This window comes from Pantherophis guttatus, chromosome 7 (genome assembly GCF_059756535.1).
Source record: "Pantherophis guttatus breed Tessera chromosome 7, ASM5975653v1, whole genome shotgun sequence".
Classification (NCBI taxonomy): Eukaryota; Metazoa; Chordata; class Lepidosauria; order Squamata; family Colubridae; genus Pantherophis; species Pantherophis guttatus.
The window spans coordinates 75,994,930-76,011,886 of NC_142069.1; the positions used below are offsets into that span (position 1 = coordinate 75,994,930).

Below are 16,957 nucleotides of genomic sequence, written 5' to 3' on the forward strand. Positions count from 1 at the left end.
GGTGTTACTTGTAACCCTGATACAGAGGCCCACACAACTGTGGGTTTGGCTGGCTTCATGAGAATCCCCCTCTATCTATACTAACAATTGCTAAGGCCCCATTTTGGATTTTTTACCTTTTGAAATTTTTATAAATGAATACATTTAAAACTTTCAAATCTTTAATTATTTCTGATTTTAATATTAATTTTATTGATAATATTGTACACTGCACAGAGTCCCTCTCTGAGGGAAATGGGTGGTTAAAAATAGGAAAGAAAGAAAGAAAGAAAGAAAGAAAGAAAGAAAGAAAGAAAGAAAGAAAGAAAGAAAGAAAGAAAGATAGATAGATAGATAGATAGATAGATAGATAGATAGATAGAGGACGGACAGACAGACACGGTAGATGATAGACAGACAGATAGAGATGGAGAGAGATAGAGATGAGAAAGAGATGAAGAAGCAGACAGACAGATAGACAGACAGGTATTTTGCAACTCTATTTTGAGAGTCAAATGTATTCAGAAAATCAGGAAAATGGGCCAGTATAGAAAAATTCTATAGAGCAAAGACAAAATGCTTATTTTAGGTAAAATATATAAATTACATGATAATTCACCTATATTACTGGTTAAATGTTCCATACAACACAGCTAAGTATAACATAAACCATGGAAATGTTTGAGTAAATTCTCTTTTTGCTGCAAATATTTGCCTCCCTCATTTCAGCAATGCTTTTCCAGAAACTCTAATGATCTACTGGATTCCAGTGTGCTATTTAGGTAAAATAGCATAACCTTTAGGTAAGGTTGTAGACTATATATGTATTTTTCAAAACTTATTAGTAGAGGAATGCATCAGATTCACCGAAAGCCTAGTTAACAAGATGAAATGGGACAATTTTGAAATGATATTCATTCCCCTGGCATGTAGAGGGCATGCCCTCTGCTCAGGAATGTATATATGCATCTAAATGTAGTATGTGAAATTTAACATTTATTGGTAGTATAACAAGAGTTTTTTTGACATAACAAGCTTTATTATTTAGTGGAACTACAAAAATGTTACTGCTCTTGCAGTAAATATTTACAAATTAATAATACAATATCTATAAAAAACAATTACAAATCCTGAAACCCTGTATTACATTAATATTACTTACTTCACTTAAGAGTGAAAATGTTTAGTATGTTTAAAGATAATTGGAATTATTTTATTAGGAATATTAAATAACTTTGATATCCAAATAACAGCCTAGTACTTAGCTAGACTACATCTTCACCAATGACAAATTGATAAATTGCATTAATTTCCACATTACTTGGTAATATTACAATCTCCCTGTGTAATGAAGATGTACTGCTGATCATACGATCTTCGCCAAATTGGAAGGAAACCTAAGAAATTAGTATAGATTAATTTTACTTTATCTAAATTCAAGTTAGATGAAAACAAATAATAGCTTATTGTGTATGAGCTGGCCAAGAACACACCAACTGTATAATAATGGTAATTCTAAATCTTTTTTCTTCCCCCCCAAATATTTTTGTTTTGTTTTGTTTTAGCATTGTTAATCACTAAATACAGGTAGTCCTCAACTTATGACCACAATTGAGCCCAAAATTACTGTTGTTAAATGAGACATTTGTTAAGTGAATTTTGCCCCATTTTATAACCTTTCTTGCCATAGTTGTTAAGTGAATCACTGCATTTGGTATGTTAGTAGCCTGGCTGTTAAGTGAATCTGACTTCCCCATTGACTTTGCTTATCAGAAGGTCACAAAAGATGATCACATGACCTTCGGACTCAGCAACAGTCATAAATATGAGTCAGTTGCCAAGCATCTGAATTTTGATGCTGCAAAAATCATAACTGAAAAAACAGTCATAAGTCACATTTTTCAGTGCTGTCATAACTTTGAACGGTCACTAAATGAACTGTTGTTAAGTTGAGGACTACCTGTAGTCCCTCAATTGACCATTATACAATAAGAATAAAGTAGAATATTCTGGATTCTACTGGATTATGCTGGATTATCTGCAGAACCTTCTGCCTCCAATTATATCCACCACAATATCCAATAGAGAAGACATGATCTGCCCTCCTCAAATTAAACAATGCTATCTAATGGAAGTTAGGAAGCATATTTCCTGTTACTGTGTCTGTCCTTTGGAATGGCGTATTTCCTGAAATTTGGATGTCTCTGATCTCAATGGATTTTTGGAAGTCACTTAAACCTGGGTCTTTTTTGGCCATTGTTCAGTTTAATGTTAAGCCTTGGATGGTAGAACCTGATTTCTTTTATTGTTTAATTGTTAAAAAAAAATATTGCTAATTTTCATTCTTCTTTGCCACCAATCAAATGTTGATTTAGCAATTGTATAAATCTAAATAAATAAAGGTAAAAAGTGGCTTTATAAAAATAAAGTAAAATAAATAAAGGTAAAGTGGCTAAGATGCTGAGCTTGTAGATCGAAAGGTCGGCAGTTCAGCAGTTCGAATCCCTAGTGCCCCGTAACGGGGTGAGCTCCCATTACTTGTCCCAGCTTCTGCCAACCTAGCAGTTCGAAAGTATGTAAAAAATGCAAGTAGAAAAATAGGGACCACCTTTGGTGGGAAGATAACAGCGTTCCGTGTGCCTTTGGTGTTTAGTCATGCCGGCCCCATGTCCACGGAGACGTCTTCAGACAGTGCTGGTTCTTTGACTTTGAAACGGAGATGAGCACCGCCCCCTAGAGTCGGGAACGACTAGCACATATGTGTGAGGGGTACCTTTACCTTTAACTTTATAGCAGGCCTGATCAATTTATGGCCCACGGCCTACATTTGACCTGCCAAGCAGCCTTTTGTAACCCAGTATTTTTAAAAAAGTAGTTACTTTTTTAGTGGCTGGTGACAAAATGAATAAATAAAGGTAGCTCTCTAACCTTATGAAGTCTTAAATCTTCAGTGAAATACCTCCAATAGGTCAATAGGTCTTCTTCGGTATATTTGGAGTATTTCTTTAAAAAATAATGGACAACAACCCATAAAACTATTTTAGCCATGTGAAATATACTTGTCAAGTCAGCTCAGTTCATGAAGACAGTAAGGTGAGATATTTTATTATTATTGCATTTTATTTTACTGAATATTTACATTTAAGATGCAACTATTTTATTTAAAGCAACTATTGGAGTTAGTGCAATTAGAGACCTAAAGTCCAACTGCAGCCATAACTATTTCATGGGTCAGAGTCATAGCGCATTAATTTAATTATGTATTACTCCTGTTTTTTATTTATAGTGCACCATATTTTATATTGCTTCTTACAAAGACAAATTTTAAAAAGCTGAAAAGTAAACCAGGCTGTTTGTTTTTTGTAACAGACTCATAAATCACAATTCAATTAACAATCAGTTTTGACTTATAGTTCCTTGTAGGTTTTCAAAACTAACACAGCAAGAAATAAATAAACCTATTGAATGGAACTAATGTTGTCTCTACAGTACTCTGGTCTTATGTTTATAAATTAAATAAAAACGAATGCTGGATGAAGGTATGACATTCTCAGCCTCCCTAGGTAAACCAGACCAGGAAATCAACTCAACGGGAAGACAAATACAGAATCTGTGCTACATCTCCCCAGCTTTTTATAATGCAATGAATTTGACAACTGGCAGCCAAGATAAAAAAAATAAATAACCAAGAACAAGAAAGCCATCAATTCAAATACTTTAAATATAATACAAGTATTTCAATAAAACGTATTCACAGGTTCCAGCATATACTCAGATCCCCCAAGTGCAGGTACATGGCCAAACACTAAGAGACATTGTAATCCCTGGGAGATGTTTCTCTCCCTCTCCCTCTCCTCCCCCTCTCCCTCTCCTCCCACTCTCCCTCTCCCTCCCTCCCTCCCTCCCTCCCCCCCCTCTCTATCTGTCAGGGTTCTAAGTAACAAACCCAATGGAATCAAAACTCCAAGGCAGGCAAAGTATAGATTTATTAGGCATGTCATATTGGCACATCAGGGGAAGCCCCCCTCGTGTTTCCCCCTAATTAAAAGTAGAGTTTTTTCCCTCCCCTCCCCTGCAGTCCATCACATGATCCAATCAGGTCACAGACCAAGGCTCACTCAGTCTTAGACCCCCACCTCCTTGCATCAGGTGGGAAAACTCTTGGTTCTCAAGAGAAAGACTATTATTATGGCTACAATCCTCTAGTTTTCTCTTCCTCCCCTCTCCTGTTCCCACTTCAGGGTGGCAGCCCTGAAGTGCCAAAATGGGACTTCAAAATGGGGAAAATGGCTGACACTGTCTGTCTGTCTGTCTGTCTGTCTGTCTATATCTATCATCTCTCTCTCTCTCTCTCTCTCCTACCTACCTACCTACCTACCTACCTACCTATCTACCTACCTACCATCTCTCTCTCTCTCTACCTACCTACCATATCTATCTATCTATCTATCTATCTATCTATCTATCTATCTATCTATCTATCTATCTATCTATCATCTATCTATCATCTCTCTCTCATCTCTCTATCTACCGTATATATCTATCTACCGTATCTACCGTATCTATCTATCTATCTATCTATCTATCTATCTATCTATCTATCTACTGTGTTTCCCCGAAAATAAGACCCTGTCTTATATTTTTTGAACCCTGAAAAAAGTGCTTGGCCTTATTGCCATGGGCTCAAAAGCCCGATTGGGCTTATTATCAGTGGATGTCTTATTTTGGGGGAAACAGGCTATCTATCTATCTATCATCTATCTATCTATCTATCTATCTATCTATCTATCTATCTATCTATCTACCTATCTTCCACCTACTGTAATATTTCTTGGGCTTGAACTTCATGAAAAATAATTCTAAAGGACTATTCAATACATTCGGTGAGTAATTGTTCATATTTGTCAACAACCCTTATACTAATAATTAATACTTACATTTTATTGAATATTGTTTTCATAATAGCACCTAAATGCTCTTTGCAATGATCATAAGTGCCTCAAATGTTACAGATGTAATTGCCAGTGTCGATAGGGCAGGTGCTACAGCAGAAAAGGCCTATTTCCGGGGTCCTGCAGATCAAACTCTTTAGAAACGGACCCACAGCCCACCTCTTCCACTAGGATGAGCAGAGGTAATTGGGTGGTAACTATCCTCAGATAACCTGGCCCCATGCCACTTATTCAACTTAAGTAGTTCCAAAATTATAAATATATGATGAACTATGTTCCCCATACCTATATCTGCTTTTCCAGAGTAAAGATTTGCAAGATTTTCAAAACTAATCTATTCAGTTAGAGGAAAGCTGGAGATAAATTATTCAGCTCAGAAAATTATTTTCATTGAATGTGGGGTGTCATATGGAAAGGAGAATGATTAAACATACCATAGTAATATGTGACGGAGAATTCAAATAGCAACCAGAAAATCAACAAGATTGAAAGCAAAACACAAATAGATTAAATAATATTTCATATTTACCAATGAAGTACCCTTTATATTGCTTTTTGATGGTGGGGGGGTTTTCAAATTTTTATGAATTATTTATGAAAGCTCAGCACTTTTCATAAAAAGATAGTTCAAACATGAGTCATTTCAAGGAAATCAAAAATTACTTTCTTATAGAATGATCCTTCCCCCCCCTCTGAATCGTATTTCAAACATGCTATTTTTAATGTCACATATTTTAACAAAAAATCTTGTTTTGTTTTCTTTTAATTGTAACTGGAATATTCGTTAATACATTTTCATTAGCAAGCCTGCATTATTCTGCTCCACTGCTATATTGGAAGGAACAGAGCTGCTCACTTGAGACGACAAAAAAATAAAATTAAATTAAAATAAAATATCATCCTCCTCCCTCCACATCATCATTTTTGAAGCTGCAGGCAACACACTGCATCTGCAGTGAGTCATACAGAAGGACATCTTTAACGAAGGAAAGGATAGCAGAAATAAAAGGTATGACATAACAGTTCCATTCTAATATCATTAGTACTGTTATAGCTTCTCTCCACCAACACATTAACTTTCAGGCAGGAATGCTCATCATATGATTAACATTAACATAAAGACTGAAGAGCATTGTACTTCAGCAATGCTGAAAGTCTGTAGAGTTTCTACAGACTTTTAGCTATACAGCTATAAAACCAACACCCTTTGAATGATGTGAGAGTAGGAATGGATTTTCAGAGGAAAAATAATTGCAGATTACACGAACCAGGAGCCCTACACAGGTGACCCTGAGGACACAGATAAACCTCCAAGTGCTTCAACGGCCCTCTGAAAGGATGCAAATGACCAGCTGTCTGCAAGGAATATAAATCCTTCCATTCCCCACTATCCTGTCAGGGCTGAAGAAACTTCTTGGATGAAATGTCTTCAAAAGAAAAAACAAAAAAACAAGAAAGTGCATTTGCCTCCTGAAAAAGCAGCTTTGGTTCAGCAATGCTGATGACTACATGCAAACGCTTAACCCTTAAACAAAATGAGAGAAAACCCACCTAACAAACTTTAGGTGTAGCACTTCAAAAATGCTGCAGCGCGGGATGACCATTTTCTACCTTGTGACACAAACCAATTTGATTTTATATATATATATATATATATATATATATATATATATATATATATATATATATATATATATATATATATTCTGGCACAAAAACCAAACAAACAGAAAAAGGCAGTGGTATTCTACCCCGCCGTCTGGTGATCATTGCGCACAATGATTAAAAACGCCGACCTACAACCAATTTGTCAATGTGGTTGCGCTGAGAAAATGACCTAACATTTCTCAATTTCATCACATTGACAGAACAAGCTACAGGCTTTATACCAGGTTAAAGCCTTTATATCGGAAAACAAACAAAAGAGTTGTCAAATGTAGGCAGCAGCAAGAATCAGCAAGACATCGTCTCTGCATTAAAGCACTCAATGAGCAGTTTTAAATAACTCCTTACAATATGATCAAATAAACCACTTGATTCCATTTTAGATGGGTTCTAAGTTAAGTTATACTTCAGTTCTTACCATCTACACATGCTGGTCTTGCCCTTGTAGTGCCGGCAATCTGTCCTTTTTTACATGCACAACGAGCTGTTTGTCGGGCTATAGTTCTTCGAGGCTGACTGCTATCTCTGTCCAAAGTAACAATTTCACACGTACCTGCAGCCAACTGACCTGGAAAAAACAAACAAACCAGCAACAGGTATCATAGTCAATAACTATCGTAATCCAAAAGAGTCATTTTGACCCAATGTTGCAACAGACAAGGAGGAAGAGTAAATTGATTGTGGGGAGGGAAGAACTCTATCATCCATATGTTGAGGAAAGGAAATGTAAACTACCATATTTTTTGGACTATAAAACGCACCTAGCTTTTGGGGAGTATAAGACACACCTAGGTTTTGGGGAGGAAAAGAAGAAAAAAAAATCTGCCTCTGCTTCCCAGCAATTTGCCTCCTTGCAGCAAACAGCAAACAGTATGGTCAGCTTCAGCAAAGCCTGATTTAGCACGAGTAGCTGATTAGCGGTTGGATCTGCCTCCCGGAATACCTCCTATCAGCTGTTCCGGGCTGTGGGGATCGCTGCCGCCGACTATCCCCACCACCTGGAACAGGCCAAAAATGGGAGACTGAAAACGGGATGCGCAGAGGCCGAAAATAGGACACGCGGAGGCAGCGATAGGTGACAGAGGCAATGGGGGGGCGACAACACCGATGGGTAAATTGCTGAGAGGCAGAGGCCGAAAGGTGGGAGCCAGCGGGTGGGCTAGGCTTTTGGCAACATTCGCTGTATAAAACGCACAGACATTTCCACCCACTTTTTTTGGGGGGGGAAGTGTGTCTTATACTCCGAAAAGTACAGTAGTTATTGGTCAACCTTGAACTGTACAGGACATAAGGATCTATGTTATATTTATCGTTTTATTGTGAAAATTTATAGTATAGTCCAGCAGTGTCTCTGTTCTGGGGATTAGTTCTCAGAAATATTAAAGAGCAGGAACAAGAAAAAAGCAGTTCCTTTAACTGGATATGACAAATATCTTGAATATCCCCCAAATCCTGGTGGCAAGCTGTGGATAAGTTCAATGAAACTAAGTGGGAAGCCATATTATGGTACACACATAGGACAGACGTAAGATATCAATGTAAACAAGGCTATAAAACTAGCATAACAGACTGGTTCAAGAACTGAGGCATAAATCAGTGTACTCCTAGTCTAAATCTATTCCAGTCATAAAACTTAGGTGGTCTAAGGAAATCCATCATTCTACACTCAGGTTGCAATAAAAAGATAATAAACAAGCTAACCTTTTATGAATAATACAAGCATTCTAAAAAGATATACAAGAAACATTTAATTTATGTGAACCTTTTAAAGAAATCACCAGCATCAAAGACCAAATTCATCTCGCCCCATTGGCAACAATTCATTTTTTATGCCCCATTTAAAACACCCAGCTAGAATTTATCTCTGGTGATTAAGAAGTTCCATCTCATTCTGTACAAATCTGTCTGACTCTTAACAGCATTTGAGACCCTGGTTTTTCAGTCTAAAAGAAACATTTAATTTTTTGTGTAACATATCCTACTTTTTATGTAACCCAGCTCTACTTTTTTGTTACTGTAAACAAAAGCCTTAAAGATAAACTTGTTTTAGCTCAGATAATGTGATTATATACCATATAAATTTTTGTTTCCATTGTGGCTGTTAATCCAAACCCTGGTTTTTTATAATAAATTAATAAAAACATTTATAAGATACGTTGTACAGTTTTAATAATCAGAAAAGTTGTTACGTACGTTTAATGATCACTGTTTAAGCTATAAGGGACACATATGCATATAGCAATAGCAATAGTAGCATTTATATACTGCTTTACAGTGCTTTACAACCCTCTCTAACAGCAACAGCACTTAGACTTATATACCGCTTCATAGTGCTTTACAGCTGTCTCTAAGTGGTTTTACAGAATCAGCATATTGCCCCCAACAATCTGGGTCCTCGGAAGGATGGAAGGCTGAGTCAACCTTGAGCGTGGTGATTCGATCTGCCAAACTGCTGGCACCCGGTGATCAGCAGAAGCAGCCTGCAGTACTGCACTCTAACCACTGCGCCACCGCGGCTCATCTGTTTACAGTGTCAGCATATTGGCCCCAACAATCTGGGTCCTTATTTTATCCACCTCAGAAGGATGGAAGGCTGAGTCAACCTTGAGCCTGGTGAGATTTGAACTGCCAAATTGCAGTCAGCCAGCAGTCAGCAGAAGTAGCCTGCAGTGCTGCACTCTAACTACTGCGCCACTCATGTACATATACATTTGCATATGTGTGTGTGTGTATATATATTATGTAACATCTTTTACATATATATGTATGTATACACACACATATGTATTTGTAGATTTTCACGGGTAGGGTATGCAAGTTTTGGTGTATTCGGGTCTTTTCCCGTGTAAGATTGAGAATATCTTGGCGACGTTTCGACGAGGTCGCACTCATCATCTTCAGTCTGGTGTCTTCGGCTTCGTGCTTGTGTGAGGAAAGCACAAAGCCGAAGACACCAGCCTGAAGATGACGAGTGGGACCTCGTCGAAACGTCACCAAGATACTCTCAATCTTACATGGGAAAAGACCCGAATACACCAAAACTTGCACACATATGTGTATATATATATATATTATGTAACATTTTCATACATATATACACGCATGTGTGTGTGTATGTGTGTATATATATATAAAAGATGTTATGTAATACACACACACATTAAACCTAGATACATTTATGTAGTATTCTGAACATTTTTGATTGTAAAGATATTGCACACTGAATTTTTCAAACAATATAACAGATAAAAGGTTGGATTAAGCCTCAAAGTCTTTTTTTTAAAAAAAAATAAAGCTGTTTCTGATATATTTAGCTCTCTTCAATTAAAGAAAGACTGCTGTGTATGACCATTACATTACTAATAAGGTGAATCACTCTAGCATATAATGACTTTCTAATGAAAACCAGGGTTAAGTCATATGTTCTTGTGAACAGCAGCATCTGCAGGGAGTCTAAATGCATAATTGGTGGCACATGGGAAGATCGCTCAAGGAAGTCAAAGCAGTATTTCTGCTATCAAGGAAATCTCTGTCCATGGAAGTGACAATTTTGCAGAAGTATTGTATTTTATATGACACAATTCATTCAAAATACTTTTGTGACCTGACTTTCAAGCCAATTCAGTATCAAAATGCAGTTACAGTAAAATACTATAGTTGGCAACTTGCATGTCTTCTTTCATGAATGCTTGATTCTCTGAATTCAATAATCCCTTAGAAATGTTATATAATAAATAGCTTGGAAACGTTTTATAATTTGAAAAGTAAAAAAATAAAAATAAAATTATGCCTCCAGTTTAAAATAGGAAGCAAAATTACAAACATAAATTTTGTATTACAAACAATAACAATATTTTGTTGTAGAAGTAACAACTTATTATTCCATAAACCTGTGTATGGCTGTTTCTTTTTGACAGTGAAAGCAGCTAAACAAAAATGAAAACAAAATTACGCTGAAGAGCTCAAGAATGCCACTGGCGTTGTTTGGTAAATGCAAATAAGAATAATCATATAACAAACATTACTGCTCTTGCTTGTTCATCATAATAAATGTTCAAAATTCTAAGCCCACTTCAAGCAAAATGCAATATATTTGACAAAACATTCCATTTCTTTCCACACTGAATTCCTATCACATTCTTCACATATCTGATTTTAATGATGAGGCTCTTAGCAAAGATAAAAATTGTTACTTAACATTGAATGACTATCATTCTACTAGCCTTACCCAAGTATTTAGCAAGATAGATAGATAGATAGATACCTATCTATTTATCTATCTATCGTTCTCTCTCCAAAAATACTTTGGCTCTGTTTTGATTAAAGAAAAATATAGAATATATTATTACTGAAAGCAACTTCTGGAGACCAAAAGCAAGAACTAAGAAAGAAATGTCTGACATACCACTAAAATTACATTTTCGGGGGGGGGGGAGGGAAGTATTCAATGAAATTTAGAAATTACAATTCCCTGTGATTTTTCAGTTGCCTTCTTTGCACTGTTGCACTCATTTGTTTCTTTAATGTCATAACTGCAGGAAATATAGTCCTTAAGCTAAAACAATCATCAGGCAAATAATTTAAGAAATGAAACTCTAAAACTCTTAGATTTAAATAAATATGCAAACATACCTCATTGACCCAAGATAATAAAATGGTTTCACAATATCATTTTAAGATTCGGATACCTACACAAAACAGGAGCACCGTCTGAATTTAAGCATAATCAATTATACCTGCTTGTTGAATGATAAAAGAATATTTGAGCTGGTGGCATTGCTATAGAAAACAGTGACTTATTTAAACAAATTCTCAGTTTGTTGAATTGTCTGGTTTCATGCTACTCCTGGCTGTTTTCAGATCTTCAGAGAAACCAAGGTACATATTGCCTTTTCTAGTTTTGCTATACGGTATGTCACATTCTTGAGTGTGAAGTCCTATGAGAGATAAGATGAAGCTTTGGATTGCTAAGAAAAGCTTTGCTATTTATCTCAAGCTTTAGCTGAGCACAAGCAATAATCACTATTGCCCAAAATATACTGGACTGAAAAGTATATGGGACCATTCATGAAAGTTCATCAGCATTCAGGAGGCAAACCGCACAACTGCAATCACTGAATACAGGTTCAGTCTACTGGCTTTAATCTTCCATCTCATTCATTCAGCCTTTACTTTTGGCACAGCTGTATGATAAACATTCTTACACACTGCAGTTGTGGGATTCCTTAAGAGGGTGAACAAGCAATAATGCAGGCTTAATATATTTAAAAATACATTACATGTAGTAATGGGTGGGGCAGCAAAACAGTAAAAGGAATGTACAACTCATACGTACTTTGTATTCATACAAATTCTTAAGAGAAAGGAGAAAAATGAAATCAGCCATATATTAATATGCATATATATCAGTGGTGAAATGCTACCGGTTCGCACCGGTTCGAGTAAACCCATAGTGATAAAAACTACCAGTTCGGGCAAAGCAGTAGTAAAAAAAAGCTACTGGTTCCTCTGAACCAGTATTTCCGACGATCAGCTGTGCGGCGCGATTTAAAATCGCTAGAAAGTAGGATTTCCTGCTTTCTAGCTAATCTAAATCACGCGGCACAGCTGTTCCCTCCCCTCGCTGTTCTACTTATCTTCCCAAGCCTCCTTTTTCCATGCAAAGCACTTGTTTGGCGTGCACTGCACATGCATGCAAGCAGCGCACATTTGGAGCACAGCACGCATGCGCGGCCAGCGAACCGGTGGCAAACCGATTCAGATTTCACCACTGATATACATGTACATATACACATATATAGCAAGTTAAGTAAAATGGTGGCATATTGATAAGAAATATTAACACAGAAATCGGTGAGGGATGTTTAGCCTGCAGAAGAGGTTGTTGATGGGGAATATCAATCTTTAAATATCTGAAAGATTTACTTTAGAGAGAGTGCAGCTTATTTGTTCTGTGTGGCCTGGAGGGCAAGATTCGACCCAATGGGTTCAAACCAGTAGTGAAATCCAAATTTTTTTACTACCGGTTCTGTGGGCGTGGTTTAGTGAGCATGGCTTGGTGGGTGTGGCAGGGGAAGGATATTGCAAAATCTCCATTCCCACTCCACTCCAGGGGAAGGATATTATAAAATCTCCATTCCCACCCCACTCTGGGGCAAGCCAGAGGTGGTATTTGCCGGTTCTTCAAACTATTCAAAATTTCCGCTACCGGTTCTCTGAACTACTCAAAATTTCTGCTACCGGTTCTTCAGAACCTGTCAGAACCTGCTGGATTTCACCCTGGTTCAAACTCTAAAAAAGTAGATTCAGATTAGATATTAGGAGGAAGGGCCTGATTGTAGGAGCTTTCAACTCTATGCTTCGTAGTATGTACTTCTTTCCTGGAAATCCTTAAGCAGACGTTAGATATACATCTGCATGATTGAATTTATTTATTTGAGGTCAAAGACCAAAATAATTCATCCTTGTGGAAATTTTTTAGCAGGGTCTGCACACCAAACAGGGGGTTGCACTAGATGATACCTACTTTGAAAATTCTTGGCAAATTTTCTGTGATTCTATAAAAGTATAAAATTGATTTAGATTATCTGAAGTCGAAATAGGTGTATGGACAATTTTGGGCTCAATTGTGGTCATAAATCAAGCAAGAAAAAACAGTGCATTCATAATAAATTACATAGTAGAGAAATAATTGCTTTTCTGCCCTACTGTGCTGTCCCACTCTCTCACACACACACACACATAACTGTGGTTTAGTGAGTTTATTAATATTCTCCAGCAATTCCATTCACCAAAAACCCCAGAACTGTCCCAATTAAGTCCAGCATGAGCAGACCAATGCTAGAACACAGCAGTAGTGGGTTCCACTTACCTTCACTACCGGTTCAGAATTGGGAGTGTGTGTGCGTGCGTGCTTGCTTCGCTCATGCATGGCGCTTCTGCACATGCGCAGAATCTTCCGTGCATGCGCAAAGCATCCATGATGACGTCCGGCAGATAGGTGGAGCCTCCCGCCGCCGCCACTACTGGTGTGCCTGAACCAGGGCAAACTGGTAAAAACCCACCACTAGTCCACAGACCAAAGAGTCCACAAAACACTTGAAAGTTTCTCAATCAAAATAAATCCACCAGGCAAACTTAAATCCACAACGAAAGAGTTCACAAGGCAAAAAAAGTCCAGAATTTCCAAGGCAAGATCCAAGTCAAGGCACAATCCAAAGCGAGACAGGAATTACAACGAGCAGAAAACACATTGCTAGGAAACAAACATGTTGTTCCCAGCATCTCCTGCATCTGTCTGCTGTGCTAAATAACCAGCTTCCGGTGCAGCCCATCAAGAAGGGTGAGGTTTTCTCCTCGCGAGTAGTCTGGCTGACCTTCTCTGCTCCTGCCTTATCTCTGCTCTACATGTTCTTGGATCAGGTGTACAAGGCAGTTCCTCTTCTGTCTCACTGACTGGCTGCAGCTGCATGCTTTCCATACCTGGAGCCTCAGCCAAATCCATCACAGATGGCTGCTCAGAGCCATCAATCAACTCAGCTTCTGACGTGCCAAGAACTGGTTCGTCCTCCCCTGAGCTGACTTCTAGAGGAGTATCTGGGGAAGCATCCCTGGGAATCATCACACCTGCCCAATGAAGAACTCTGGGTAATTTATTTTATGGTGACTCATACTTAGTAGCAAAAGCAATAGCACTTAGACTTATATACCGCTTCACAGTGCTTTTTACAGCTCTCTCTAAGCCGTTTACAGAGCTTGCCCCCAACAATCTGGGTCCTCATTTTACTGACGTCGGAAGGATGGAAGGCTGAGTCAACTTTGAACCTGGTGAGATTCGATCTGCCAAATTGCAGGCAGCCGGCAGGCAGCAGAAGTAGCCTGCAGTACTGCATTCTAATCACTGCACCATCGCAACTCTAGTATTACCATCCATCCATAAAATACAGTATGCCCAAGATAATTCAAAGCTCTCAATTTTCTGAAATTCTGTGTGTTTGAGTCTCTGTAACGTGAGACGTCGAGATATGCATGCAAAACAGATACTTTCCTACTAAACAGAACTATCAAGAAAAAAAATCTGCATTTTGCATTGTATGTGTCGTAACAGTTTTAAGTTTGACTAACCTGGGTTTTTTCCCCAATCTGATTTAACTGTTTATCTAAAATATTCAAAATCAGAATGAAAGTTACCCAATGTATGATTTTACTTTCCTTTTACAGTTAAATTTCTTTAAGTACACTTTAATGCATGTTGTAATTAAAAATTATTATAGATCTGAATATTAGAACTGTTAAAAATACATTTCTCTTTCAATTTATCATTAATTACCATAAGATGTATTGCATCCAAATCTCATAGGACCAAAAGAAAATAAGAAATGGACAAGATTCTGATCATACTACTACTTTATCTTTATCTTTATCTTTAATTAGATTTGTATACTGCCCTTCTCCTTTTGGACTCAGGGCGGTGAACAGCCAAAATAAAAACATTTGTACACAAAAGTTAAAATAATTTTTAAAAATAATGAAATGAAATTTGGCCCATAATTTAAAACATTTCAATTAAAAATCAGTATCAAATGTTAAAACCAACATGGAATCAGCCCAGCCCTGCTAACTAGAAAAAGTAGGTTTTTAGGGCCCGACGAAAAGTCCGGAGGTCTGGGATCACTCATATCTCTGGGGGTAGATCGTTCCAGAGGGTAGGTGCTACCACAGAGAAGGCTCTCCCCCTGGGGGTCGCCAGCCAACATCGTCTGGCTGACGGCACCCTGAGGAGGCCCTTTCTGTGGGAGCGAACCGGCCGGTGGGAGGCAATTGGTGGCAGAAGGTGGTCCTGTAAGTACCCCGGCCCTAAGCCATGGAGCGCTTTAAAGGTGGTCACAGTCACCATTTTGATTTCCCTTTTCATGTGGAAGTCTTTTTCGATATCAGGATACAGTAATGAATGGCATTAGGAAATGCTGTTCTAATGTGAGGAAGGAAGGAAGGAAGGAAGGAAGGAAGGAAGGAAGGAAGGAAGGAAGGAAGGAAGGAAGGTCAAGTCTGTTGCACAAAATGAGTAGAAAAAAAGGTGTAATAATTTGAATCTCGATTTTATTACAAATTAGACTTGCATTTAAGAAACAGCAGTTGGTGAAATTCTTCTATAATTATTTCATTAGGTTTTACAATTATCCAATATTTACTTCCTTGGTTGCATCTGTTTCAATTTTAGCATTTTGCAAAACAAGCCCATGAACAAAACGAATTCCTCTAAACCACATCATTGTGGGGGTGTAGTTCAGTGTTTTCAACAAAATGATCCTATTGAGCCCCGTGTTGGCCTTGTTTAGGGCCAAACCACTGCTCGGATATTTCAAACTGCTTCCATTCAGAAGATTTATTTCCTGAAATTGACAAACGAACCCCAGATGAGAAAGGATCCAGAGGTGGTTTGCCGTGATCTGAAATAAAAGCAAAACAATTCAGAGTTCTCCAGAGCATTCCATATCTGAATTTGTGAGTTTCGCACTACTAAAACTTTGCTGGTTTTTAAATATGCTTATTAAAGAATAGGAAAGGCAAAAATAGAAGATATGTACGTTACACTGAATTGATGCACACAATAACAGTAACAGAGTTGGAAGGGACCTTGGAGGTCATCTAGTCCAACCCCCTGCTCACACAGGAGACCTATACTAGGGATTCGAACCACCGACCTTTCTGATCGACAAGCTCAGCGGCTAAGACGTTGAGCCACCTTGGGAGCTACCTATGGGAATTCTCTAGAGATGAGTGCCTGGTGCATTTTAATTTTTTTATAAATCATCTGGAGTTAGGACTAAGAAATAGGTAGTTAGGTTTACTCACATAACAAATTGTTCAGAATTGAAAATTAGGGGGGGGGGAATGTGAAAAACTCCAAAAAGATGTTTCCAGACTAGAAAAAAGGACCCTACAAGACAGATGCAAGGCAATCTAAGTAACTGCAAAATGAACTTTACTGGCTCTGAAACGCCAAATTTTAGATATGCATCCATGGACTGTGGCTTGATAATATTTAATTTCGAAAAAGTCTTTCGCAATTATGATTAACAGTTTAAAGACTATGTACCAAACTATTTTAAAAAAAGCACATTCATTCCATGCAAGGAAGATAACTGAAAATAAACTATAAATATAGAAATGCCTTATATAAATCGATGATGTGGTAGCACTTTTTGTAAGCATTGTACTGAATGCTGTAGTTAAAAAAAAATAGAGTTTGCAGATCTGGGGTAAAAAAATAAATGGAAAATAAACTGAAAGGCAACTAGAATAATTAGGGATTTCTAGCCTATTTGCAAAGAACAAGATTGCAATGTTTGGGTCCTTTA

General features: G+C 37.6%; 1 protein-coding gene across 10 annotated transcripts in view; it reads right to left on the minus strand.

Moving 5' to 3' along the window:
- TAFA5 (TAFA chemokine like family member 5) overlaps positions 1-16,957 on the minus strand; it is a 439,448-nt gene that overhangs the window by 283,081 nt on the left and 139,410 nt on the right. For all 10 annotated transcript variants that reach the window (XM_060684145.2, XM_087874259.1, XM_060684146.2 and 7 more), the window contains exon 2: positions 7,015-7,164. In XM_060684145.2, coding sequence (XP_060540128.2) covers positions 7,015-7,164 — 150 coding nt within the window. The remainder of the gene's footprint in view (positions 1-7,014; positions 7,165-16,957) is intronic.